The 27,688-nt window shown below is 52.4% G+C and overlaps 1 protein-coding gene and 1 long non-coding RNA gene across 3 annotated transcripts in view; one reads left to right on the forward strand and one right to left on the reverse strand.

Annotated features, from left to right (window-relative positions):
• Positions 1-1,866, forward strand: part of TNR (tenascin R) — a 111,610-nt gene extending 109,744 nt beyond the window's left edge. Inside the window, exons 21-22 of the mRNA XM_075936915.2 lie at positions 1,228-1,391; positions 1,641-1,866. Coding sequence (XP_075793030.2) covers positions 1,228-1,391; positions 1,641-1,760 — 284 coding nt within the window. The 3' untranslated portion in view covers positions 1,761-1,866. The remainder of the gene's footprint in view (positions 1-1,227; positions 1,392-1,640) is intronic.
• The window catches only part of LOC142830623 (uncharacterized), a 165,582-nt gene that overhangs the window by 109,646 nt on the left and 28,248 nt on the right, over positions 1-27,688 (reverse strand). The gene's annotated exons all lie outside the window — the stretch shown is intronic.

The raw sequence follows: 27,688 nt of genomic DNA on the forward strand, positions 1-27,688 counted from the left end.
GGGCTAGCAAGAAACCCTCCACTACAGGCAAGATGCAGGATTGTTCATGTCTAGAAGACATCTAGTTCTAAGAGCGGAAAGACAGTGCATCAGATGAACTGTTCAGTTTGACACTGACTCAAAAGGTACTGAGGCACCTAATTCCCACTCAAACCAAGGGGAGTTGCACTTCAGTGCCTTTGAGGATCCTGGCCATAGTCAGATACTCCCTCTCCTGTCCCCAAACTGGCTGAATTATAATGCAGTAAATCCCTCTGTGCTTCAAACCCTTATCTGCAGAGTTAATAGCGGCACATTTTGCCCCTAGAAAGCAGAGTAAAGGTTTCCCCGATAAATAATTTCCCTTGGGTTTTCCCACACATCTAAGGCACATCTCCGCGTTCTTATTTCAGGACTGTGCGTAATTAGTATTTTCTGGTCTCTTTGGTATTCTCTTGGGGCATTTCAAAGACTTAATTCACTCCTTACTGCCCATTGTGTATTTAGGGCTATTTTGGAAATAGAGACGCAGGACAAAAATGAAGCAGAAGATAGGCCCAACCCCAAAACCCTAAATTGGAAAACTCTGCCAACAGTAAGAAAGTTCACAGCAGGATGCACACTTTGCAGCCAACCGCTGCCTACAAGGAGCCAAACCACCTCCCTGTATTTGAACAGCCCCAAATTTTGCATCTCAGGATTCTCTCTAATTACCATATTTATGTTTTGAGCCAGTCAGGCCATGGTTTGAGAAGGACCAAGTGGCTGGAGGGAGAAAACAATATCTTTGGCCAACAGAAAACCTTTATCAGAGCAGCGAGGGGTCCTCACCACACACCTATATCTAGATTTTCAGGTCTGTAATGTTTGGATCCAGTAATTTGCTTTAGCCTCTTCTAAAGCCACGAAATTCAGAACCGGACCTGGCAGCAGGTTTTGACCATCACCAAAGCTCAAGAGGTTCAGATCCAGGGATCTAGGTTTTGAACGGGCCCCTCTACCCCAGTGTCAGTAGAAAGGTCGAGGATCCATGAGGTCAGGGGGTGAGGAACTCAAACTAATCTTATTCCTTTAGTAATCTGCCAATCTTCAAGTCCCTGAACTGCAGAGCTATCCAGGAGCAGAATGAACAATGTTGTCGCGTCGTTATCATTTGCTCGTTGTAGCGTGTCTAGCCTGGTATGGAGTCGTGCTTACACACCGTGGGCACAACCCGAGCCTGACCTCAGAACATCTCTCCTCCTACAGGGGATTCACTCACCTACCACCAGGGACGGCCCTTCTCCACCAAGGACAGGGACAACGACGTCGCTGTGACAAACTGCGCCATGTCGTACAAAGGGGCCTGGTGGTACAAGAACTGCCACCGGACCAACCTCAATGGCAAGTACGGCGAGTCCCGGCACAGCCAGGTAAGCCCCGATCCCCGAGAGAGACGGTGCCTCTCCTACCAAGAGCCCCAAAGGGTCTTCTCCTGGCCCTTCAGTTGCATGATACTGGGCAGATTCCATCTGGTTTTAAGAGGAAAATTTAATCCACGTCTCTTGGCTTGAGTAGGAGATGCAGGAAAAGTCACGAGTTAGCCCATTTGTAACCCCACCCCCACCTGTTGTGTTTTTCTTTTTTTTTGCCCCTTGCTTTGTTTTCCTTCCTGCCTTCAGGGGATCAATTGGTTCCACTGGAAAGGCCACGAATTCTCCATACCCTTTGTGGAAATGAAGATGCGACCTTACAACCACCGAAACGCCTCGGGAAGGAAACGACGGTCCCTACAGCTGTGAGCTGGCGGAATCCTGCCCCTCCCTCCCCCAGCCGCCCGACCTCTGCTGTCCTTCGTTTGTATTTTATAATCTGAAAAGGGGAAAAAAAAAGATACTACTACTCTGAGCTAGCAACCTGGTCCATAGGAGTCCTGGAAGGGGGGACTGAGTGGGTGGGTGGGTTTGGAAAGGGAAGGACATCCACGCCTCCCCTGTGACATGCCCCGGGCCCACTCCCCCTGCCCACAACGTGAAAAGAGGGAGATGGATTTTTCGTATTTTTTTAAAGACTTATAAATCCCAGGCAAACCCCACGGGACATGTTTTTGTGGAAGGCGCTCCCTGGCCAGCAGGGCCTCCTTTGCGTGGCAGGTCCTGTCAGCCGGGGAAATCGATGGAAAATCAGGGCCAGCCACATGGAGGGGCAGGCTCGCTTTTCGGCTGAGCTTCGGACGAGGGCCTGCATCTGAGGTGACAAGGAGTGCCAGCCGCACCTGGAGAAGAGGGACCGCACCCAGTGCCCTGCCATTTGATCATACTCCGAGGCAACTCCTCTAATGCCCCTCCCAGGGACTGAGCCCCACCTCCTCCCTCTGCCACAACAACCTTCTGCCCTCCCCCTAATACCCGGTTCCTCCGTTAGCCAAGATGCGGGAGCTGCCCCCCTCCCTCTGACCACGAACACCCAGTGTTCCTTATCCCTGTGAGCTCAGTACACGCCCACGCACCATGGGGAGAAGTGAAGATCGTGCTTGGCATTGTGTACCGGGTTGGTGCAAGTCCCAGGTCTCACGTGGAGCATGAGATACTGGTCTGCTTTGCATCCATCTCTCCTCTCCTTTGGAGTGATCCCTTAGGAACCCCACCCTCACCCTGCTGCTAAGATGCCCCAGGTCACCTCCTGTGTAGAGCAGTAAGAGAACCGATGGAGTACAGCATCTGTCTGTAGGTGAGAGTCGCTCTAGGGCTTTCTGGGGTACTAGGGTGGCCTGTCTTCTTTGCGTGTTGACTTCATCATAAGCCCTTCTGTGGGTTTTTGCTTATAAAGCCTAGCTCAGCGGGAGAGGAGGGGAGGAATCACAGAAAATAGCTTCCAAGGAATCTGCCACGTCATTCTGAAGGAAATTCTCGGAGGCCCCCCTTTCACGGTTATATTTGCATCTGAGCATTGTCATTGGTCCTAAACCAAAGAGTATTGGAGGAAGAGCAGCGAGCAGAAGAACTGGCAAGAGGCTGTAGTTTATTCTGAAGCTTGCAGAGTAAATCACAGCCGGGTGCCGTGACATCAGGGCCTCCTGCCCGTGTCCCCTGGTGTTACGGAGGAAGGATGCTTTGGTGCTGAAGGGAAAAGACCTCAGTGGAGATTCCCTTCCCGCCAGCCTCTTCTGGGATCCTGGGGAGTTGCCAGCTCTCTGGGAGCTGGTCCCACTAGCACTCAGCTGGGAATTACACTCTCCTCTCCCTCAATTCGCTGGTTTGTTGAGCACTTTCAGGTGCTTGGCGGAAAGGTCCCGTACAAATTCCAATCGTTACGTTTCCCCTCCCCATGAAGGGACGCTGCCCTGACAAAACCCTGGGATGTGAAGGCTCTAGCCCCTCCCTACCTGTTGTTACTAACAACACCTTTCATTATTAAAAGTGACTTTCAAACAGTGCATTTATTCCTTCACGCTGATGCTGCTTATGTTCTGCACTTTCATCAGTCTGGCCAATGAGAACAGGCCAGGTGCTTTCCCCGGCTGCATCCCATGCACTCACACACAGCTGTTCGGCTCAGGTTCACCGTACCGCAGCAGCAAAGGTACCGGGGACATCGCTGTCGAGAGCGGGCCTCTCATTCCCACCACGCTGCTTTGCACGGATGCCCACTTCCAGAGAGCACGTAAAGGGCCTGAGTGGAACGGAGAATTCAGGGCAGAGTCTCTTTAAACAGGTTGGAGAAGTGTGACTGGCTCCCACCAGCCTGCGTCCAGGGGAGAGACAGGAGGCTGAGGAGCAAAGACAGGCTCCACCCCACACTCGCGTGCCTCGGGCCATGCACTGGGACACGAAAACGTAACTAACTTGGGTGTAGGGTTAGGTACAACCCTCAACGCCCGGCTGTAAGGTCACTAGGAAAGCGCCCACGTGTGACTAGCCTGATCTGGCAGAATGAGGCTGCAGCTGCCTTAGCCTTCAAACACCCAGCAGCCTCTTCCAGTGACATGGCACTGGTAAGGCCTAGCATTACAAAGGCACTGCCGTAGGGTTGCCAGGTGTCCGGTCTGTGGCCTCCGTCCAGAAAAAAAAACAAGCAGAAAATACTGGACATATAAAATGTCCAATATTTTCAGTTTTTCTTGGATGGAAGGCCACTTGGGACATTGCTCCCCTGGAGCGTCTGGTGGGGATAAAGGCACAGTGACCCTCTTTGGTTTGGGCAGTTTTTCGTTTTTTCCCTCAACAAGCTGATTTTTTTTTTTTTTTGCTCAACCAATTTTTTTCTACCATGTTCGGTATTCTTTGTGAGTATCTGGCAACCCTACACTGCCCTGACCCCAGCAGTTTCCCTGCTCATTGAGTACTCAAATGGATGAGGGGGCAGTGCTCAGGCAGGGGCAGTGCTCAGGCAGGGTTAGTCCTACATATGCGCTGGAGGTAGGCCTTGATCCATGGCCCAAGCTGGCAGGGAGTCTCCTGTTGGTTTTGGCAAGCATTGGACGAGGCCCTGAGTAACTCCCCAGGAACTAGATGAGGTGTAGGGAGAGCAAGAAGGCCTCAAAGAAGAACTAGAGGGGGCTTGGAAATTCTCAGAGGATGCAGTGAGATTTGCACTGTTCTCAGCGGCGTGGGTCACTTTGGAACCCCAAAGGCCAGCGAGAAGCAGCAGTTCGGGCTGACAGAAGCAATGGGCAAGGCCTAGCAACGATTTGTATGAAAGCTGCCCCCGCCCGTTGGCAGCCCCCAGACAAGCGGTGACCTTATGACACGAAAAAGCCGGGGAGTTTAATGGTTGGAACTCAGGGCGGCTCCTGAGAACGTCCTGGCTTCCACCCCCAGCTGAGGCCGGGGACTCCATGTTGGACACGTCGCTTGGCTCGGCTGGGCTTTCTTGTCTCCCAGGGTATGTCTAAACTACATGGCTCCATCGATGGAGCCATGTAGATTAGGCTGATCGGCAAAGGGAAATGAAGCCACGATTTAAATAATCGTGGCTTCATTTAAATGTACATGGCTGCCACTCTGAGCTGACAAACAGCTGATCAGCTGTTTGTCGGCTTAGCGCGGTAGTCTGGATGCTCCTGCGCCAACCTGAAAGCCCTTCATCAACCTCCCTGTTATGCCTCGAAGGATGAGGTTTACCAGGGAGGTCGATAAAGGGCTTTCATGTCGGCAAGGGAGTGTCCAGATTAGCGCGCTGAGCCAACAAACAGCTGATCAGCTGTTTGTCGGCTCAGCGCGGCAGCCATGTACATTTAAATGAAGCCTGTCGGCAGATCCTAGCAGATCCCGTGGCAAGTTCTTACCGCAGACTCGCTCGTGATGTTACGAGGTTTCAGCAACCGACACCGCGGGGCGTGAAAAGGAACGGGCAGGAAGAGGTAGGCATGGCAGGCCGAGCACTGAGCCTTTTGGCAGGGGTTATGCCTCATTTTAGCCACATGTGGGCCAAGAGTAAGCTGGGGAGGAATCTTTGCTTCTTCCATCTTCCTTCTTTTTCACCCTCTGAACCACCACACACACAGTCTGTCTGTGTAGCTTCCCAGCACTGGCCTCCCAGCTAATCAGAGACCACCTGCCCCTAGGACCACTGCCGTTGCCCTCCCACACCCTCAGTCTCCAAAACTATTAGACCCCTCCAAGGAGAGATGCCTAGAAGGTTAGGATTCTGTAGCCATGGTGATATCCTGGGTACCCCTAGGCAACCAATCAACATCTGGCAAAACCTGTTGCCCAGGAACAGGCTCCAATTTGGTTCAGTTCATGTTTTGGACCATCAAGCCGTCCGCAAATGGTCAGACGCAAACGGTGCTCAGTCCTGGTGCGGTGGGACGGACCACCTGTTTCAACACGGCCTCATTTCGTGCTGCCGCGCTGGATGAGCCGGCTTTCTATAATCTGCTTCTCCGGCCAACACAAATTTGGTTTTGTTACCCAATTAGTTTGGCTTTGCAACTGAACTAATCTTGGCTTGAAAATGCACATGAAGCAAACAAGAATTCATAAGAAACCAATCCCAGAAGGAGCACACTGGCCGGAAAGTAAATCCCATACAGATGTTGCTGAGGGAGCCATGGCTTATCGTCTCTCTATTTCTCCAGTTCTAGGCCTGAGGAGACGGTTGAGTCCTAGACCAGACCTCTCTCTTGGCACGATGCCCCCCACTCCGCTGCTTTCGTTGCAAGCCTTTAACTTACAGCAAGGCCGAGGCCTCCATGAAGCCACAGGGAGCTGTTCCCCCACAGGAGGAAAACTCTTCACATCAGTGAAGGGAATTTGGGGTTTGCCCTGGAAAGGGCCACGCAAGCCCTATGGCTATTGACTCAAATGGGAGTAGAAGACCCTCAGTGCGAGGTGCTAACGGCCTGCCTGTCCTTTGCTTGTGCTTACAACAAAGCACCTTTGTACAGGCTGAGGCAACGTGCCCATGTGTGATAGCTCTTTAAACGGGTTAAAAGAAATCCTGGCCCCTGGTCACCAGTGCTAGAGAGGAGAGAGAAGAGGCTTTTCTGGGGCTTAGTGGCTGTATCTTTTATGGCAGCGGATGAACCTCCGTCAGCGCTGGAGGCTGGATTAGGTTTGACTATGAGTGTTTTGAAGCAGGGGGTTGGACCACACAGGCGAGCCGACAGATTCGCTGGGCCCCTAGGCAAGAGAGGGGGCCCCCGACTCCGTGCTCCTAGCTAGCTCTCTGTGCTCCCCAGAGCACGTAGTCTGGGACACATTGGTGGGTCCGGGACCGGATAACTTCCAGAGATCTCTTCCAAACCTAACCTACGATAAGGTCCGATGTGTCTCCAAACCACAAGCCAGCAAAAATCAAGCTGGGAAGCTCTTGAGAACAGGCAGCCTGCTTCTAACCAGCCAGAAATGGCGTTATTCCTATGTGCATCTAGAGGCCACAACCAAGATCGGTGGACCCCCCATTCAAGAATTTGCCCTGGGGGAGTATTTCAGCTTTTCTGCTTCTGATTCCATCTGCAGTTGCAGAGGGGCCTGAATATTAAACATGCAGGGATACAAGGAGACAGCTTGCTATATATGGTTCTGTTTGGGTTTGGATCAGCATTAAGGGAAAGCTCAACTCCATCCCTATTTCATCTCAGCCAGTCCACCCGCCCTTGCTCTGTTCTTCATTCTGCAAGGGATTAAGATGTGCCTGAAAAAAAATCCGCAGCTAGCGAAGGGAGAGAGGCTTTTTCTGGCTTTGCTAAAAGCACGTAAAAAGTGAGGCATTCTCTCGCACAGCCAGAGCAACATTCGTAGGGTGATCTCTGATAGTTTGGCTGAGTTCATTGCTGCCCACGGAGCCTCGAGAAACCTTTGCCTCCTCTTCTACTTCACGACAGCAATATCCCAACGGTCTCAGGTCACATTGCTCACATAAATGAACTAACCCTCACCACCCCCTCAAACTCTATTTTTCCCCAATTTAGAGCAGAGAGAACTGAGTGCCCGGAGACAAGGGGAGGGTGGAGGATGAGGTGACTTGGGGTGTGTCTAGACTACCTAGTTTTGTCGACAAAAGTGGACTTTTGTCGACAAAACTATACCAGCGTCTACACTACCGCTGAGTTCTGTCGACATTGCTGAGTTCTGTCAACGTTATGTCGACAGAACTCAGCGGTAGTGTAGACGCTGGTATACCTCATTTTACGAGGCATAACACCTTCTGTCGACAGAACTCTGTCGACAGAAGGTGTTATTGCCTGTAACGTTGCGTCCAGACTACGGAGTTCTGTCGACAAAGCAGCTTGCTTTGTCGACAGAATTCAATGTGTCTGGACGCTCTTTGTCGACGGAAGTTTTGTCGACAGTATCTGTCGACAAAACGTGGTAGTCTAGACGTACCCTTGATGAAGGTCACACAAAGAGCCAGATCCCCCCCTACTGTAAACATGAGTTCCCCAGAGCCAAGCAGAGTGACATCAGGTGAGGATGTGGCCTGGCAAGTCTGCTTTGTCCTGGCTTTGTCTCACCAGTTATTTCCGTGACAAATCCAACCTCACCTGTCTGGGGAGTTCATGTCTACAAAGGTCTTCTCCTCTGAAGGGGTCCACAGCTACAGGGCAGCGGGTGGAGAATACTGTACAGGTCAGAAGCCACGCTATCCCCCAAAGCACGTACACATGAGAGACAGTCCTTGGGGCCCTATCCCTGTGGTGGCACAGCTGGGCCGGGACAAATACGAGCCAGAAAACAACAAGGCCAGGAAACCAGTGATATAGCCCCTTGCACTAGAGAAAGGCTCGGATGAGCAATGCACCGAGTCTGTGGGGAGACAGGAGAAGTGCCCCTTATTAAATCCCAGCAGGAGCTCTCGTCCTTCCTGGAGGTCAGGTAAAGTCCATATTTCACAAAGGTCACCAGTTCAGACTTCCCCCGCCCCCCTCCTGCCGATGCTCTACGAGTGCCAATGGTGCATGGGAGGGCAACGGGAGAATGGGGGCAGGTTACTTAATACATTTTCCTGGGCGTGTCTACACGCCGTACAAGGCTACACATATTGATACAGGCAAACAACCTCCCCGGCCTCAGTGCAGCGCGGTACAACAGTCAGAGGAGTCACCCACGCTGGGCAGTGCCCACAAAGTGCTCATCCCTTCAGATCTGCCCCACACAGACACTCCCCTCCCGCCCCTCTAGGGAACCTGTTCAGAGGCACCGATCCTCTGCAAGCCACAGGACGCGCTCCCACCTGGAAACTCCCCCGGCGGCCCAGCAGGATCTCGGGGTTCCTACAGATAAGGCAGAGGACGAGGGTCGGCACAGAAATAAACATTTCCCCCTGTTCATCCTGGTCCTGCCTGATAGGAACTAGGTAAGGCGCTCAATGGAGTTTTAGCGCCCTTTAACTCCCCAGAATCAGTCGCACCCTTAAGGGGCAAGGAAGGTGCAAGGAGCCAGCATCTTTCAGTGCGAATCCCCAGAAATAGGCCCTCGTCTCTCCTCAGCTGGGGAGACAAACTCCAAACCCTCCGGACTTTGGCCACTGTTATTTCTTCAGGAGGATGGCGACCAAAACAAAAAGAAAAAAAAAGCCCCGGCCCCCACCCTCTTTGTACATACATTACTCTGGAATCGTGTCTATTATTTAAGGAAAAGGAGGCAGGAAGCTCCCTCGGACGAACTGAACTAAACCTGCGTAACTGACGGGGGCGGGGAGACGCAACAGCCCGCCCGACCCCGCCGTGGGACCGTAGCCGGGAGGAAGGGCTCCATGCTTGTTGGCCATTGTTAACTAGTATTTTTAGTCCTGACTGCTCTTAGTCGATGTATAGTTCCTTTTTTTAAATGCATTTTCTATACGTTAATAAAAGATTCCAAAGGAGCAACTTGTGCGCCTGGTCAGCCTCACGGGGAGAACTGGGAGACTGCCCACTCCTTTCCATTCAGCCCTCGGCCAGGCGCCTGGCCTCTCCCCCGGTTACCCAGCCGTTGGGTCGGGCAGAAACAGGCTGTCCTGCCTTTCCTGGATTCACTTCTCTTTCGGCCACTGACGCCGTCTGATTCCCAGCATGCACCTTGCACACGTGCGCTCACTGCACCAGTGTGACCAGACTGGCCTGTTCCCAAATTGATCTGAGCGGCTCATGCCCCTTCAAGAGCATCACACAAGGGACTAGCAGGAGGGTGACCGGACGTCCCGTTTTTAAAGAGACGGTTCCCTGTTTAAGGTTCTGATTTTGCCCGTTTTTAAGAGCCAATGTCCCAGATTTTCTCTCCCCCCTTCCCTCCATCAGCGCTGGCGGGTCCGGGGGCTGGCCAGATCCCTGCTTGCCAGCCTCTGGCTGCCAGTGAGGAGCGAGGCCGATGGCAGCAGGGGTGCAAAGTCCTTCAACCCACACAGCTCCCCGGGGGTCCGGACCATTGGAATAGCTTGAAAAGGGGTCCGTATGCTGGAAAAGGTGGGAGCCGCTGCCCTAGAGAGAACTGCCTCACGTCCGGTCCACTCAGCCAGCTCTAGGTGCAACTTCCTCCGTCCCCCCTCTATTCTAACTCCTCCCTCCTACCCATCCGTGCTTACATGGAGGTGTGTTGTCTCAAGGGGCGTCCCAGCCCCAGCGTGGGAAGTCTGTGGCACAGCTCAGCGCCAGCTGTCAGGTTTGCTTCTGCAAATTGTGCCGCACGAATCACCATGTCTGGCCTGCCGAGGCCCACTCCCAGCATCCCAGCTGCCCCCCCGGCTGCGCCCCCCCCCGGTCTGAGCAGCTGCCAAACGAATGCAAAGCTGGGAAGGAGGAGGAGGAGGAGGAGGAGGAAGGGGGCTATCGGGGAATTCAGGAGAGCACCCTTTACCACCAACCCTGCATTGTGCCTCCTTTGCCCCTACTCTCTACACAGCGCCGCCTTCATCCCAACCCCTGCCCCCAACCCCAGGCCTGCACTTCCAGTATGTCCCACCACACTGCCCCCAGCCCAGAACCCTGCACCCCCTTTGCCCAGCAACACTCATGCCCCATTGCTCCTCACCCAGTGGCTATGCAGCCCTGGGCGTGGGCCCAGTTTGCCCCGCTCTGAGGCCGGCCTTGGCTGCCAGGGAGAGATTTCTGCAAGAGGAAGACAGCACCGGGGCTGCTAAGCAGCAGCATCTTCTCCCTGCCCCGTGAAGACCAGAGGTGCCGGCTTGATGTGGCTTTGTAAACAGACTAGGGATGTCAGGCATAGTGCGGGCACCAAGACACAGCCCTTATGGCAAGGAGTGTGCCATACAATCCTCCCTCAAACGGACCAGCTTGGGATGGGGCACACCCCATAGCTTGTTGCCTGTGGCAACAGCGCGGTGTGTCGTCTGATGGTGACAAAAAGGGGGACAAGAGCAGAAATGTTACTGATAGGGGCCTACCCCGGCTGTGCTCCCATGTGGCTCTGGGGTTCCTGCCTCCCCACCCCAACTAGGGTTGCCAGATAGTTTAACCAAAAATACCGACCCCCCCCCAAAAAAAAAACCCAAAACCACTGTTAAGAAAAAAAAAAAAAAGGAGGAGAACAAAGGACCCAGACAGTTAGTTAGCAAAAAAAAAAAAAAACAAACAAACCAGCAGCATGGCCCCTTTTAAGTCCTTTCAGGCTTTCTTTGCTGGTGTCCATCTTGTTTTCTTACTCTATGCTGGAAAAGAGATCCCCTGCGGAACCAGGTAAGCAGGGAGGAGTGAGAGGGGGTTGGGGACGGTGCGGGGGGGAAGAGGGTCCGGGAGGCACCCAGGGGCTGAGTCCGGTTGCTGAGTGTCGTAGGATTGTCAGGTGTCTGGTATTTTCACCTCCTGGTGAAAATACCTGACATTTTAGGTGTCCGGTATTTTTTTTCTTTTCTTTTTTTTTAAACCAGACAGGAAGCGAAAATACTGGACTGTCCGGGTCAATACCGGACACCTGGCAACCCTAACCCCAACACCACAAGTCCTGGCCTACTCTCTCTCCAGCAGCCCAGCTTCCAAGCTGCCTTCTCTGCCTGGATCGAGTCTCTTTCCCCACCACCATGACTGGTTCCTGATACTATCAGGGGTGGCCAGGCCATATATGCGAACTAGGCAGTCTCCTAGGGCGCCAAGTTCAATGGGGCGCCAAATGGTGGCGCAACATCATTGAGGGGTTTGGAGGCGGGGGCATCGATTGCATTGTTCGCCCAGGGCACCAGTTGCTGTCAGCTAGTCTAGGGCCGCCCCTGGATACTATGGTCTGTTTTCCATCCGTTCAACAAACATGACAAGGTATTTCTGTATCAGTGCACTGCCAGGTGGGAGTTATAGTTTGAGCCCCCATGCTCTGTTGAGCTCTGCTCCCTGGAGGACTACATCTCCCATAATGCAATGTGAATATCCCGACGCCTCATCGGCACGGTGTACTACAGAAGCTGTGGTCTAGCCGGGGAGCACAGGACAGAATGGCAAGGGAGGGCATCAGACTCCTGAACTACAACTCCCATAAGGCCATGCGTCGCCATGGGAAAATGCGGCTTCGAAAGCAACTGACTTGAAATTCATTGTTTGGGGTCCACTGAACAAACCAGAAAGAAACATTTCAGTTTGGGGAAATGTCAAAACATCGCGTTTCTCTCCGAGATGCTGGAACGAAAACGTTCCGCTACTTCCCAGAGGAAACCTTTCAGAATGTCTGTTCTGTGAGAAATTTTCAAGTTCTAACTTTTCGCCTCTCTCTGGAACAAAGCCAAATGTTGACATTTCAGAATTTGCCAGAGGGTGGAAAAAACAAATCTCACTCTGCTCGGATACACAGTAATCTCACACAGCCCAAGCAGATGTCTCGTGGTCCATGTAGGAACAGCAAATCGAGGGACACGCTCTGCCTCACGTCTAAGATATGGAGTCCCACACTTGGGCAGAGAACATAACAGATACACACACTCCCCTTCACAGTGACCACATAGCACACGTTGTACAATCAGCGGCCACACCATCCTTCTAGGAGAGAGCCCATCACCTCTCAGTCGTAGCCAAGATCCTTTCCCTTCCAAGCCAGCCAGGCCAGTAAAAGTCCGTTGCCGCTGAAGACAAAGTGCCCTGAGGCAGTAAGTAGCATGTACTCGAAACATACGGATGCTGCAGCTGCAGCGTTTCTGGTGTATGGGGCCTCGCCCTTCACTTCCTGCCCAGCTACAAAGTGTTTACTTTCCTGCATTGTCTCAAAACCACATCTCTCTCCAAAGGGCGCCTCAAGCGTGGGGACACATGGGTCATGCCCTGATCTGCAGCCACAAACTGCAGTTTTAGACCATTTATTACCAAACAGGCCCTTGACAAGAGGCCTCTACAGCCGAGGTTAACCATCCGTCTTGGGGAACTCACGCTTTTGGTCCAAGCAAAGAAAGGGAAGGAAGGAGGGGATAGGCCCTGAAAACAACCATCTTTTGGGAGCATCTTAGGAAGGGCGCTGATCGTTTTAGTAGCACTGTGGATTACTCGCTCCTAACTCTCACGATTAACTCAAAAAAGTTGTGATTAATCGCAATTGTAGTCACCCTGCTAAACAATAGAACACCAATATTACATATTTTGGATGTTCTTCTACATTTTCAGTTACAAACACAGAACACAAAGTGTACAGTGCTCTTACTTTATAGTCTGTTTTACACAAATATTTGCACTGTAAAAATGATAAACAAAAGAAATAGTATTTTTCAATAGGCCTCATACAAACACTGTTGTGCAATCTCTATTATTCCATAACTGCACTTAAAAATAAAACAATACCAAACTTTAAAGCTTACAAGTCCACGCCGTCCTAGCGGCTAGAGACGTATGTTTGGTTACACTGACAGGTGATAATGCTGCTCATTTCTTATTTACAATGTCACCTGAAAGCGAGACCAGACATCCCCACGGCACTTTTCTGGTGGGCATTGCATGGTACTTACATGCCAAATATGCTAACTATTGGTATGCCCTTTGTGCTTTGGCCACTCTCCCAAGAGACATGCTTCTATACTGATGCTACTCGATTAAAAAAAAAAATGTATTAAATTTGTGACTCAGTGCCTTGGGGAGAATTGTCTGTCTCCTGCTCCCTGTTTTACTCACATTCTCCTGTATATTTCATGTAGGGATGTAACTGGTTAACCGGTAACCAGTTAACCGGTAACCCATGGGCAGGAGCAGCCCCTGCCCGGCCAGGTGCACCATACTATGCTGTGGGCCGCAGGATCCTGGTTCCACAATTAACTGGTTAAATATAACGTTTAACTGATTAAACGGGATTTTACATCCCTAATTTCATGTTATCGCAGTCTCGGATGATGACCCAAAAGCTGTTGTGCTTTTTAAGAACACTTTTACTGCAGATTTGACACAACACACACAAGGTACCCAAGTGAGATTTCTAAAGTTAGCTATAGCGCTTGAACAAAGGTTGAAGAATCTAATGTGCCTTCCAAAATCTGAAGGACAGGGTGCAGAACAGACTTTCGAGAGTCTTACAAGAGCAACACTCCAACGTGGAAACTCCAGAATCTGAACCATCAAAACAGAACATCAACCTTCTGCTGGTGGCATCTAATGATGAAAAGGAACCTATGTCTGTCCCCACTGCTTTGGATCATTATTGAGTAGAATCCATTAGCAGCATGGAGACGTCCTCTGGAACGGTGGTCCAAGTGTAATGAGACACTTAAATCTTTAGCGCATCTGGCACAGAAATATTTTGTGATGCTGGCTACAAGGATGGCATGCGAACACCTATTTTCTTTTCCAGGTGACACTGTAAACAAGAAGCGGGCAGCATTATTTCCTGCAAATGTAAACAAACTTGTTTGTCTCAGTGGACAAGAAGTAGGACTGAGTGGACTTGTAGGCTCTAAAGTTTTACACTGTTTTATTTTTGAATGCAGGTGGGGTTGTTCTGTAAATAATTCTACATTTATAAATTCAACGTTCATGATAAAGAGATTGCATTCCAGTACTTGTAAGGGGGAATTGAAAAAAATACTACTGCTTTTTTGAAAAAGTGCAAATATTTGTAATAAAAAATAAATATAAACTGAGCACTGTACACTTCATATTCTGTGTAGTAATAAAAATAAAAGCATTTGAAGAGGTAGTGAACATCAAAACTAAATAAATAGCTTTCTATTATTGTGATTATTTGTGCTTTTAAACCATTTTTTAAATTGTGCAATTAATTGTGATTAATTTTTTAAGCGTTTGACAGTCCACGTGAAGATGTGAATATCCAAAGAGGGGAAATATATCCCTGTTTCTGTAACTCCCGCTCCAATGCAGCTGATGAAGTGGGTTTTACTCAGGAAAGCTTATGTCTTAATAAATCTGTGGGCAATTTTCCCCTCCCTGAATATTCACATCTCCAGATAAAGGCTGTGAATGAACCACTTCTACCCTGACTTGGTTAGCCTCATTAGCACAACCTCTTCCTTATACATATACCCCTGCTTCTGTAACTTCCACTCCAATTCAGCTAGTGAAGTGGATTTTACCCACAAAAGCTTATGTCCTAATAAATCCATTAGTCTCCAAGGGGCCACAGGACTCCTCATTGGTTTTGCAGACACAGACTAACACGGCTACTTCCCCTCTGAGACTTCCCTCAGAATGGTTTTCTAAGCAGTTATGCACCCACCTTATAGTAGCACCATCTACATCGTATTTCCCTAGTAAGGCATGTGAGAGAATATCAAAAGACTTCCTGAAGTCAAGAGACACCACATCTACCACTTCCCCCTAGACACAAGGCTTGTTACCCTGTCACATGTTTCCCTGCAGCAGAGATCACTTATGGGCCAGCAGGCCTAATGAGCACGCCACAACTTAACAGTCTCCAAAGTCTTGGGTGGGGGAGGAGCTTGTCAGGCTCTCCCCCAGTTCCCCCCCCGGTTGGGCCAAGAGCTGAAGGAGGGATAAGACAACCGAAGCCCACCCCTGTCCACTTGATCCTGGCGCAGGGTCTGGGGCATAGGGAAGAGAGTATAGTTTCCATCCCCTCTAGATACCCCAGACCAACCTCCCCTAGGCCACTTCCTATCTGCCCCCTCAGTGTTCTCTTCAGTTTGGGGCATGGCCCCACCCCTCAGCTTCCCTCAGTTGCTCAGGCTCTCTCATGGATTCAGACAGTGGTGGCTTCCCGGCTCCCTTCACAGCATCCAGTGAGCTGCCCCGGTCAGGGAGAAGAGGAGAGAAAAAGGAGAGCGGTTGCCCAGATGGGCCTTACCCACTGTCTAAAGCCTTCCCTTGGGGAGTCCTCTGGTCCCAGAAATTACTAACTGGCCTCCTGCCTGTAGACAGCCTGGCCACCCCCTAGATTACCAGAGCCCCGTGCAAAGCAGGTCCTCCATTCGGGGCAGGCTTGACAGCGGCCGAGGGGTCCCGTCACCGCTTTCGTCTTGGTGAGGGTCTGGTCACAGCCAGTCACTGAGCTCCTTCTTACTCCTATTGCAGCAGCTAGAAACCCCCGTCAGGCACCAGAACGGACAGACAGTCCCCACCCCGAAGAGCTCAACAGCCCAGGACAAGCCAAGGGCCAACAAGCGGAGACAGGCAGGAGCGGTGGGTAACAACGAGGCAACACAGGGCAGCGCAATAGGCAGTGGTGGTCTCAGCACAGCTGCTGCCTGACTGTTGGCTGGTTGCGGGGCCCAGTGCCGAGCTATGGGAACACCGACCGAAACCCTTCAGCCCCACTGGGAACTGAACCATTATCGCTCTGTTTACTGTCTCTTGCTTGGTTGCTCATCTGTGACAGAATGCTGCCTCTCACCCCTTGGCCACCTAATTTCCTTAACAGCCTCCTGAGAGTCACCCGTGTGGGGGGGTGGGGAGACACGACAACAGCTTTCTCCCCGTCCAGGTGAGGTACAGTTCTCCTCAGGCCATTCAGCGCAGCGAAGAATCCGCCTCAAACGACCCTTTCACACCCTCCCCTCGCCCCCAACTTCTGCGTTTCTCTCTTTCAACGGACTCCATTTGCATTTCACTTTCCTTCCCACCCTGGGCGGGTTCCACCCACAGCTCTCACGATTTGCAGAAGTGACTTGAGAGCAACGGGCCCCGCCTGAGCCTCAGATCCACAGCTGCATCCTCCCAGGAGATTTTCGGGGGAAACCTGCTAGCATCCCTCCTTCCCAGCTGATGTGTTAAGTGGCATATTTCACCTGCAGAGACCACTAGTACATAGAGACTGTTGGAGATCTCCACCGGGTTCCTAAGACACCCCTCTCCTCCTAGTCTGTATCACCAAGTCACTATCTAGGGGCAGTAAATACACCTGGACAGGGGAGGGCCACAGCTGTAACTCAGGCCAGCTGTCTGCTGCCTGGGTCAAGGAACAGAGAGATAAGATTCAGGCCTGGCGTAGCAGGGCATACAATGGACCAAGATCCATCCGCAGAGCTCCAATATGCAAGGAAGTTTGATATTTGATTGGCAAAGCTAGCAGTGCCTCGATCCCACAAGCCTCCTCCTTTAAAACCATCAGTGCGCCCTCCATCCATCTACAAGGCCAAAAGAGCAACACAAACTACCTGTGCGGCGCAGAACAGGGCGAAAGCCGGGCCAGTGCCGCGAGACCCGGCAGGCTCAGATGCGCTGGCAATAGGGCATGTCTCCTCTCCAAGAACGACTAAAACACCAACCCCTCCTGCCTCGCTCTCAGAAGTGGCTTATGACTGAGCCTCGCGGAGGCACAGATGAGGTTAATGATTAGGCTGCCTTTTGATATCACCAAATGCTCTTCTAGGGGTTTATAATTGTTGCCACATGAAGAGAGGTAAACAAGACTGGGACGTTTCAGCTTGGAAAAGGGGGGATATGATCAAGGTCTGTAAACTCATGACAGGTGTGGAGAAAGTGAGTAAGGAAAAGTGATTTACTTGTTCCCGTACCATCAGAACTAGAGGTCGCTAAATGAAAGTAATAGGCAGCAGGTTTAAAACAAACAAAACCATGTTTTTTTCTTCATGCAGTGCACAGTCAACCTGTGGAACTCCTTGCCAGAGGATGTGGTAAAGACCACCACTTTAACAGGGTTCAAAAAAACCTAGATAAATTCATGGAGGTTAGGTCCATCGATACTTATTAGCCAGAATGCGTAGGAGTGTGTCCTTGGCCTCTGTTTGTCAGAAGTTGGGAATAAGTGACAGGGGAGGGATCACGTGAGGATTCCCTGTTCTGTTTGCTCCCTCTGGGGCTCCTGGGCTAGATGGACCTTTGGTCTGACCCAGTGTGGCCGTTCTTCTCTCCCAGTTCCTTGTGCTCCCTGCTCACCCTCTCGGGGAATTATTTTGACTCTGGGGCCAGAAGGAGGGCTGGAGATTAACTGGAGGGGAGTGTTAAAGGCTGGGCAACAGGGTTGGGAGCTCAGGGAGGAGTCTCTTGGGTCCTTTACAAGGAGTAACTCCTTTTTCTATCTCACAGCAGCGCTGGGAGCCCTGTGGGGCTATAATGCAGAAACCAGGCGCACAGAGCAAGCAAAAGGACACACGCAAAACCGGGTGAGGGGGGAGAGCGCATTAGCCCTGGGGAGCTAATCGCAGAGCCCCTGGGAACTTGGGATGGCGTTTGCCGGACTTGCAGGCCAGTCCCCTAGCAGGGCTCTCAAACGGTTCCAGAGCAGTGGCTAGCCAGGCCTCCCTTCCCGTCTCTGAGCCTGCTGGAGGGACAACGCCATCCTCTTCCCCCCTCTTCCGGTGCTGAGCCCAAGGCAGGGTCCAACCTCGACAGGCCTACTTCAGATGGGCCGCCTTGCCTGCTGGGCAGCTGGGCCCCAGGGGAAGTGCCCGGAGCCGGGCCAGCCTACTGCGGAGGGGCCAGGACCAGACCATGCTTTTTATTTCTCTTCACTTGGAGGACGGTGGGAGGGTCACCGCAAGGTGAACAGGAAACAGGCAGCTTGGCCTTGCGTCCACAGGCCGGGCCCGCAGCGTTTGCAAAACACACGGAGAACCCTGGAAAGCAGAGGCGGGATACAAGCAAAGTATTTATATGATCTCTCAGGTATATTCCATCCCCCTCTCAGCCTCTGTCTACACTGCAGGTATTTAGCAGCAGAGTGTGCTAATGACGCGCTCATTAGCATTTGTTGCACTGTCATTTGCATATTCGCTGCCGACGCTTTTTGCACAAGAGGTTTTTGTGCAAAAAACAAGCAGTGTAGACAGGGCCGTTTTGCTCCAAAAAAACTTTTGTGCAAGATCCCTTATGCCTCAAAATAGGAGGTCTACAGGATCTTGCGCAAAAGGGGGATTTTTTTCCTGCAAAACGGACCCTGCTTGGTTTTGTGCAAAAACCTCCTGTGCAAAAAACACCAGCAGAGACTATGCAAATGACAAATGCTAATGAGTGCATCATTAGCATACTCTCTGCTGACAATTACCTGCAGTGTAGACACAGACTCTGCTTTCTTTGGCACCTTGGGCACTGGCCTGGAACGGACCAGAGCGCGGTGCGAGCCAAGAATTTGCCACAGCCAGGGCTGGATGCTAACAGTGGGAGTGTCGTCCTCTCACTGTGGCATAGCCCACAGCCCCATCTCACGGTCTTTATTTTAGCCTCTCAGCACCCCTGGGGGACAGGGCAATGATATTATCCCGATGGACTGAAACTGTGGCACAGAGGCGGGGGTGAGGGCCAGATTATAAAGGTGCCTAGCAGAATTTTCAAAAGCACCAGCGCACCTACCACCCACTGAAACCGATGGGATGCTTTTGAAAGCCCCAGAGGGCACCTATGTGCCTATAGGAATCTGACCCTAAACAAGCGGCCCCTGGTCACACAAGACATAGGGAGGAGAATTGAACCTGGGATCCCCATACACTGGCTAGAGGTCCCCCCGGACCTTCTAATCGAGGAGGGGGGGGAGCCTTTTTTGTGTCGGGGGTTACTGACCCACAGAAATATCGGTCAAGGCCCGCACACAGGTGAGAAGCAAAAAACCAAACACAACACCCCCCTGAAAAACACCCCACAGCTCCCTGCCATGGCCCCTCACTGAGGAGAAGAAAGACCCTCCTCATGTTCCCCCACACACACCTGTCTAGTCGATTTTGGAGGGCCAACACAAACTCCCGGAGTCTCGTGGGCCAGATCCAGGCAAGCTGAGGGCCGCATCCCGGTCCTGAGGTTCTCCTCCCCGCTCTAACCCTTACTCTGCCAGAGCCCTGCTGTATCCCTACGGGAAAGACACGCCGCCCCTCTAACACGGGGGCTGCTGAGCCCTCGGACTGGCAAAGTGCTCCGAGAGGTTTGGCTGGACAGCACCTGGCGCCCCTCGAAAAACGGAGACTTTCTCGCCAACGTTTTCCTGAAATACGTGTCCCAGGCCTCTCTTGAGAACTGGGAGATCTGGGAGCTTTCCCGCCAGCTCTCCAGGCCATCGCCCGCTGTGCGTTGGGGGTAGTGGCCAAGGGAAAAGTGGGCCGGGCCGGGGCAAAGCAGCGGTTTTAGCATAGCCAGAGCCTGGCAGTGGCGTAAAGAAACCTCAAAGTGACTGGAAATGCAGCTGAAGGTCCCTTTATGCTCGAGAAAGAATCCAGCCGCACGTGCCCCACTTGCTACTGCCATTGGGTAAGTCCTGCGTCGCCCTGGCAGGGCCAGGAGGCAGGAGAGCAGCGGTGGCCCATACAGACTAGAGAGTTCAAAAAAGGCCCCAAGAGAAGACAGGAGGCAGCAGAAGGGCTGACTCGGAGCCTGCCAACCCTGAACGCCACGGAGCTCAGCCACGCCAGAGCTCGGCGTTTATGCTTTCGGCGGCTACCCGGCTCTCGGCGGGCTCGTCCAGCCCACCCCACTCCCAACTTTGGAGTGCCGCTCCGGCTGACGCAGCACAGAAATAAGGGACCGGAGGGTCTATTTTTAGCCAGCCAACAGCTGGATGAGTTTTATTTTTAGTGCTTAACAAGGAGCCCTTGAGGTGAGGGGCAGGGAAGAGGAGAACAGGGAGGCACCCTGGAAAAAGGAGAGGGATGCGGCTCCGTGAGCCGAATTTTCCATTGCTTACTTTAATCCCAGCCAGTCTGTGCCGTGCGAGAACTCTCAGCTATCCAGACAGCCAAGAGAGCCGGCAGGACAGGCCAACAAGGTGTGTTCCTGCCTAGAGCTTAGCCTGCGGTGAGGCCACATTTCCTCCACACTGGCTTTGGCCCAGACGTTGAAATAAAAGGGCATTATATCTGCCTCGATAAAATTGTTAGCTTGCAGAAGTGAATGAAAGTCCACTGGAGATGAATCTATTTCTTCCAGAAGGGGAGTTGGCCCAGGGATGTTCTGAGCCTGGTTCCTTTTTCATATTGGTATAAATTAGAAGCCACTCCGCCCCTTGCAAAGCTGGAGGAAACTCAGACCTTATATAAGATCCTAGGTAAGAAAAACCTTACGGTAGTGAGAGTCGCAGTGAGTCCAGGAGAGGAGTCAGAAAAAAAAACAAACCCCACCCAAAGTTTGGGCCTACGTGTAAGTGTTCCCAACAGACAGGAAAGAGGGGTTGGATCTGGGATTGGCCCATTACAGGGAGGGGGAAATCGCACTTATGAAACTTATGAATCCAAAAGCCGGAGGATTTTCAGGCCTGTGGTTCTGTGAACTGATCGGGAGGGGGAGAGGAGGCTGATCTTTACTGTTAGCTAACTTCTATCCCTCACAGTTGGAGCCAATGCAGCATCTTGCTCCACAATCCCAAGCCAAGCTGAAGTCCGTGCGGCTACAGACAAGGTGGCCCGACTCCTGGGGAGAGGCAGAAGACCAGAAAGCGCCGTCTTGCAATCAGCTCGGAAGAGGTCGTTTATCCAGGAAGCCCTTAGATACCGCACTGAAGGGTGCTACAGAAATCCCCAAAGTGGAAGTGCTTTCCCCACCAAAGCGTTCTTGCCGCCGAGAGGGGAGAATTGCTGCTGATTGTGCCGTATAACAAGGTTAAGATCTTTAGACCTGCCTGCCCACGCTCAGCACACTGCTTGAGGCAGGGAGGGAGGGGGAGTCAGTCAGTCCCTCTCTCCCCCTCCCCCCCATCCCACCCTTTCCAGCTAAGGGACTTACATGGCTCCCATTACGACAGTGTCTGAGAGCCTCACAGTCTTTAGCCTGCTAACCTCACTAGGCCTTGTGAGGCAGGACAGGGCTGTTGTCCCCATTGTGCAGATGGGGAACTGAGGCACAGGGAGGCCAGACTTGCCTGTCATGCAGAAAGGCCGGGGTGGGGCAAGGAATGAAAGCCAGGTGCCAGGCTAACACATACCAGGATCATAACCTACCCTCCTGCCCTTCCTCTCCTGATTGCCAGGAGCGGTTGGCCAGCACCTGCTGCGCCGCATTCTGAGTGCGGTCTCTTAGCTGCCCCAGTGTGGTGAGGTGCTGGATGACTTTGCTACAGACCACGGACTAGGCCTCCCCAGCTGCAAAGGGCCTGACTTACTCTTAGGCTAAGTCCCTCCAATGGCTGAAGAGCAGACAGGCTGCTCACCTGCCCAGGGGGACTTCAGCTACATGGTCTCCAGAGTAGACCCCCCGACCATGGCCCCATGGGGCCACCCAGAGCTGTGCCCCTCCCTAAGCACCAGCTCATGCTTGAAAAGGAGAAACCCCAGTGCTTCACTCCCCTCCCTTGCTAATTTATGGGTTCACATTAACATCACCAGGTACGGTCAGGAGCAGCCTTCCTGAAACAGCCATATGTTTCCGGGTGCCCACGCTGACACACCACAGGCTTGATTGTCATACAGGCTCAGCACCCACTGAGTTAAGCTGGAGTTTTGGGCGGTCAGCAATCAACAAGCATTTTACAAAAGGGGAAACCAAGACACAGAACATTAAGGGATTTGACCAAGGCCACACAGCGAGTCAGTGGCAGAGGCAGGAAGGAGACCCAGGTCTGCAGACTCCCAGTCCTGTGTTCTAATCACCCAGGTTACTCTGCTATCCCTTTAGTGTCTTCTTTATCCCACCTCTACCCCAGATATCCCACTGGATTGGCCCATACATCTGACCGAGCAGAACTGCATGCAGCTTCCTATAGGGTCACGCTGGGTTGTGCCAGGCTCCCCCAGGAGGGGGCGCCCCACAGCAACATCAGGCACTTGTAGCTTATTCCTCCAGCCTCCGCCTGCTTCTCTCCCCGCCCGCCGCAGCGCGGTCTCTGCCAGGACCTCCAGGCCCAATTATCTTTGTCCCAAAGGACAAACAAAAATAGATGAGGTCTGTTCTCAGGCCTGAGATCAAAGCCCCCGCAATCCCGGAAGGCGGATTCAGATCACTGCGCTGCTGTGAGATAAGGGGACCGTCGCTCCCTACGCTCAGCACAGAGCACCTGGTAAAATGACTCGTAATCAGGGGAGCTCCACGGCCATTAATCAGAACCGTGCAGTACAAATGTCCAGATTAATTGCCTGAGCCCCTGTGAAACACAAACACTGGGTTCTTTTCACCTCTCCTTATCTTTAAGGCTTTAGAGTTCACACGGGGAGAGGAGCGCACACACACACACACACACACACACACACACACACACACCCCTCTGACTTTCCCTGGCCTGCGCTCTCCACCCTCCTTGCCTGACTTGGCCCCAGGGCAGACTCAACTCAGGGCAGATAGAGAATAAGGCCAAGAGTAACTAATTGCCTCTATATAAATCCATGGTACGCCTGCATCTTGAACACTGCACGCAGCTGTGGTCACCCTCTCTCAAAAAAGATACCTTGGGCATTGGTAAAAGTCCAGGAGAAGGGAAACAAAAGTGATTGGGGGTATGGAATAGCTGCCATATGAGGCGAGATGACTAGGACTGGGACTTTACAGCTTAGAAAAGAGACGACTGAAGGGAGATAGGCTAGAGGTCTATAAAATCACAACTGGTGTGGAGAAAATAAATAAGGAAAAGTTACTTACTTGTTCCCATGATATAAGAATTAGGGGTACGTCTACACTACATGCCTATTTTGGGTAAAGAGAGGTTTCCCGAAATAGCTACCCCGCATCTTAACAAGCCGCCCGTTACTTCAAAATATTTTTCAAAATAACGGGCGCTCTATTTCAGCATCCCTGTAACCCTCGTTCAATTTGTGCAGATGAGCCAAATATCAAAATAAGCTATTTTGAAATAGAATCAAAACGAGATATGCAATCTGCGTAGTACAAATTGCATATCGTATTTTAAGTTTAGGGTGCTGCGTAGATGCACCCTAGGGGTCACAAAATGAATTTAATAGGAAGCAGGCTTAAAAAATAAACAGGAATTTTTTCTTCAGGCAGCGCACAGTCAACCTGTGGAACTCCTCGCCAAAGGATGTGGTGAAGGCCAGGATTCAACTAAGATCGATTCATGTGGGATAGGTCCATCAATGGCTATTAGCAAGAATGAACAGCAAAGGTGTCCCTAGCCTCTGTTTGGGTGACAGAGGTGGATGACGTGAGGATTCCCTTTTCTGTTCATTCCCTCTGAGGCACCTGGCCACTGTCGGCAGACAGGATACTGGGCTGGATGGACCTTTGGGCTGACCCACTCTGGCTGTTCTGATGTTCTTATGAATCTCTGAGAAGAGCCCGAACCTCAGAGCTCCCTGTCTTAACACCTGCCATCAGTGGAGCAGCATAATCAGTTAGGAAAGGGAGAGCCAAGAGCCGGATGTGACCCCCCCGTAAAACGCAAGAGGCAGGGAAACCAGCTGACACCGATGTGGGCTGAAATCCGTGGGTGCTTTGCCTGAGCAGCCTCAACCCTAATAGAGAGACGTCCAAAAGAGTTTAACTCCTAGCGAGGCACCAAAACAAAGTGGCCCAAATCTACAGATGTTAGCCATGCCCAGCAACTCCCCCTGCGAACAAAGAATTCACCTGCTGCTGAGAACCACGGGAGTTCCTGGGGGTAGCTAAAAAGGGAGCTGAGCGCTCTTGAAAGGATCCAGCCCTCCCCTGTACTCCTACTCCTTCCACTAGCAGCGAGTGGTCTGCACGAGATGTGTTCAACCGCCCCTTATCAGTTTGCCCCTTTGGATTCAGACCCTCATCCGCTCGAGAATCTCTAAAGCGACTCATTTTCGGGCGATCTTACGCTGGTCATAAAACTGGGCCACCCCAACCGCTGAGGGAGGGACCTAGAGACTGTCCAGCCTTCCCCATTAGCTACCAGGCTGCCCCATGGCTCTGATGCCAGGAGAGGGCATCAGAACATCTGTCCCCTCCTCCCCCGCCCCACCTCTGAGGCCCTATACGAATTCAGACGGTGACTTCCAAAGTTATTCATTTTCAAGGGCTCTCCAGAGGCCCAAATGGAGGAAGGGTCCATCCTGGGAGATGAACGAGACGGGCTAATTAGCATCGCGTGGCAAAGAGCCCGGGCAGCCAAGGTCACTGACGGATGAGCTGAGCCGTACGCCCAGCTGGAGGCTTCTTCCCAGGCCTCCCAGAACACCAAACCAAGAGGAAACAGAACAGAGCCAGCGGGCAGCCCATGCAAATCAAGTCCCTGTGATGGCACGTTGGGGTTTTCCCGTCTCTTGCACCCTCGTAATGGCACAAACTTGCCTGGCCTAACAGACCTGGGGATTCCTGCTCCCAGCCCTAGCTCTCCAGGCTGAACTGCGGCATCTTGTTTAGCGAGATATTCAGCCTTCGGATTCGGGGACTCTAGGGGTAGGGGCAAGAGCGCATTCAGACTGCGACTCTACTGGTCACAAGAGCTCCCTACCACACCCTGCTGAGGCCTCTCACTGCCCCGGGGCGGGAAGCCTTTTCCCAGTGCTGCTAGGAAAGACAGTGCATGCGAGCAGGGGGTAGGACTGAACCCGACAGAGGAGCATTGAGGCACATAGCTTGGGAAGTTTCAAATGCTACACATCAGGACAGCGTCTCCCAGCAGGATCTCTTGGGATAGAGAGACGGAGCCACTGGTCTCCATCAGAATTCACCTTCTTCCACCTTCCCTCGCTCGCAAATATTCCAAATCTGAGCATCCAGGCAGGAGGCCCACCCCTTAAGGGAGAGGGCTGATCAGGGTGTGACAGCAAGTTGGGGTTCCTCTGATCCTGCAGCCCTGTAGCAGCACGAATAGACTCTGCCAGCCAGTAGAATAGAGGGGGTTTATTGCTTCTCCAGGATACAGCACAGCATAGATGTGCTGTGGCTACAGGAGTCTGGGCCTGGATGCCTCAGACCTCCTTGAGATGGGGTGCCTGGGCCCTTAGATTCTTAGCCCCCTCCTTAGTCTGTCTCCTTTGTGGTTCCAGCCCAAGACTGCTCCTTGCCCCGCACACTCACTTCCTTAGTTCCCTCGCTGCCCTCAACCGGTCTGACCGGTTGGCTCTTTGTCTCCGTGACCTAGGCAGCCCAGCTGCTGGGCACTGCTCACAGACAGAGGCCAGTAGGGGTCATCCACAGCCCACAGCCCAGCAATCAGCAAGGAACTGACACTACATCACAACACGTGGATGAGTCAGTGGGAATCGTACACCACAACTCAGGAGGGCACCGGTTTACAGAGCAGACAGCACCCCCGCTACGTCACATGGGGTATTGCCCATTTTGTATTGGAGGGGTGGCCAATTGCTGGTTTAGAGAAATGGCTGGGTTTTTTATATATCAAAGACAACTAAGATCCAGGACAGAGGCTTGTTACTTCTTATAAATCTAAATCCTACCCATCAGCCTGCACTGGACTCCATTTAGAGCGTTGGCTGAGAACCACACAGCTTCCTCCTCAGCACAGATAACAGCATGGCCCATTGTGCCCATACCACAAACGAGTCTGGCACCTATTTTAAGAGCAGCTCGCATGCACCCTGAAAGCAGATACACTCACAGGCTCAGAGACAGCATCACATCCCTGAGTCTCAGCCATCTCCCAGCCACTCCTTGCAGGTGGCCCCTGGGGCAAGCCGCCGGTTTCTCTGGCGGAAAGGCAGCCCCTTCCTGCTCTTGCGGCAACCTCTTTTCTCAGGCTCAAGACTGGCTCACACACTCAAGTCCCTGAATCACCAGCTGAGATGTGCAGTGTGCCAGAGTGGCTCCAGCCTGAGACAGCAGCCGGCATGGTCACACGCCCCTCGCTTGCCAGCTGCCTATGGGGGGCAGCTTGGGCACGTGGTGACCAGATTCCATAATGAAGGAGTCCTCCGTCTCCCACCTGTGTGTGTAGTCATCCTGCCCAGGATACACTCTCCTACTCGGCATAGAACCATCCATCTGTCCCTCCACCGGTGCGCAGTGTTCACCCTCTGGGCTGCGAGCCCTGGTCATGCCTCTGCTTGGACAGGCAGAAGTTAAGGTCCCGAGCTTGGGTCTCAATTTCCCCCCTCCACATGAAGGCCTGCAAACGCCCCATGTAAATAACTGCCAGTGCAATTTGTACCAGCAACGACTTGCCACTACAGTTCATGTCATTCGCGATATTGCAGCTGCAAAAACACGGTCGATAAAGGCACGGCTGAGAAATAGCGCCCCTGGCCACGATCCAGCCACCCTGGTCTTCTGACCAGCAATCCTCCTCCCTCTCAAAGTAGCCCCGCTCTCGAGAGCCAGGCTGGGTGAGAGCCCTTTGCACCGGGTGCCAAATTTCCTAATGTACAGTCACTCTTGCTGCTGGACAGGTTGAGCTCAGATGTGCTGAGATTAAGCGAAGGCCTGAACCATTCAGCCATGTTGTTTGCAATGCTTGCATAGTATCCCGGGGATAGGGCTGGTGTGTCGTCCGTCCCCCCCCCCCCCCCCCCACACACACACCAGTCCCATTCTTCCCCCATCAGTCCCCTTCAGTTTGTGTATGTTTCCCAGCTGTTCTGTTAATAATACAGCACCTTACTCAGGGAAACAGCTACCAGATCTCTCCCCACATAAGTTAGAGTGTCTGCATTTCTCTGGAGGGGTATGTATGTGCACTAGTGTGTCTCTCTGCCTGTAGCACATATGTCTGTGCCAGGGGGATAGAAATGGTGTCCCTGGCCTCTGTTTGTCAGAGGCTGGAGAGGGATGGCAGGAGTCAAATCGCTTGATCGTTGTCTTCGGTCCACCCTCTCTGGGGCACCTGGTGCTGGCCAGTCGGCAGACAGGCTACTGGGCTAGATGGACCTTTGGTCTGAGCCAGTACGGCCGTTCTTATGTCTGTGGACAGCATGCCTGGTACGGTGTGTCCTGTATGCCTGTGTGTATGGCCCATGGTTCTGCACAGAATCCTAGAACTGGAAGGCACCGCCGGAGATCAGCAAGTCCCCGCAGCAGGACCCCAAGCGCCATCTAGATCATCCCCCAGAGATGTTTATCCAGCCTGCTCTTCCCCTCTCCAGGGACCCACATTCCACAGCCCCC

This window comes from Pelodiscus sinensis, chromosome 9 (assembly GCF_052426305.1).
Source record: "Pelodiscus sinensis isolate ZL-2025 chromosome 9, ASM5242630v1, whole genome shotgun sequence".
In the NCBI taxonomy this organism is placed as follows: domain Eukaryota; kingdom Metazoa; phylum Chordata; order Testudines; family Trionychidae; genus Pelodiscus; species Pelodiscus sinensis.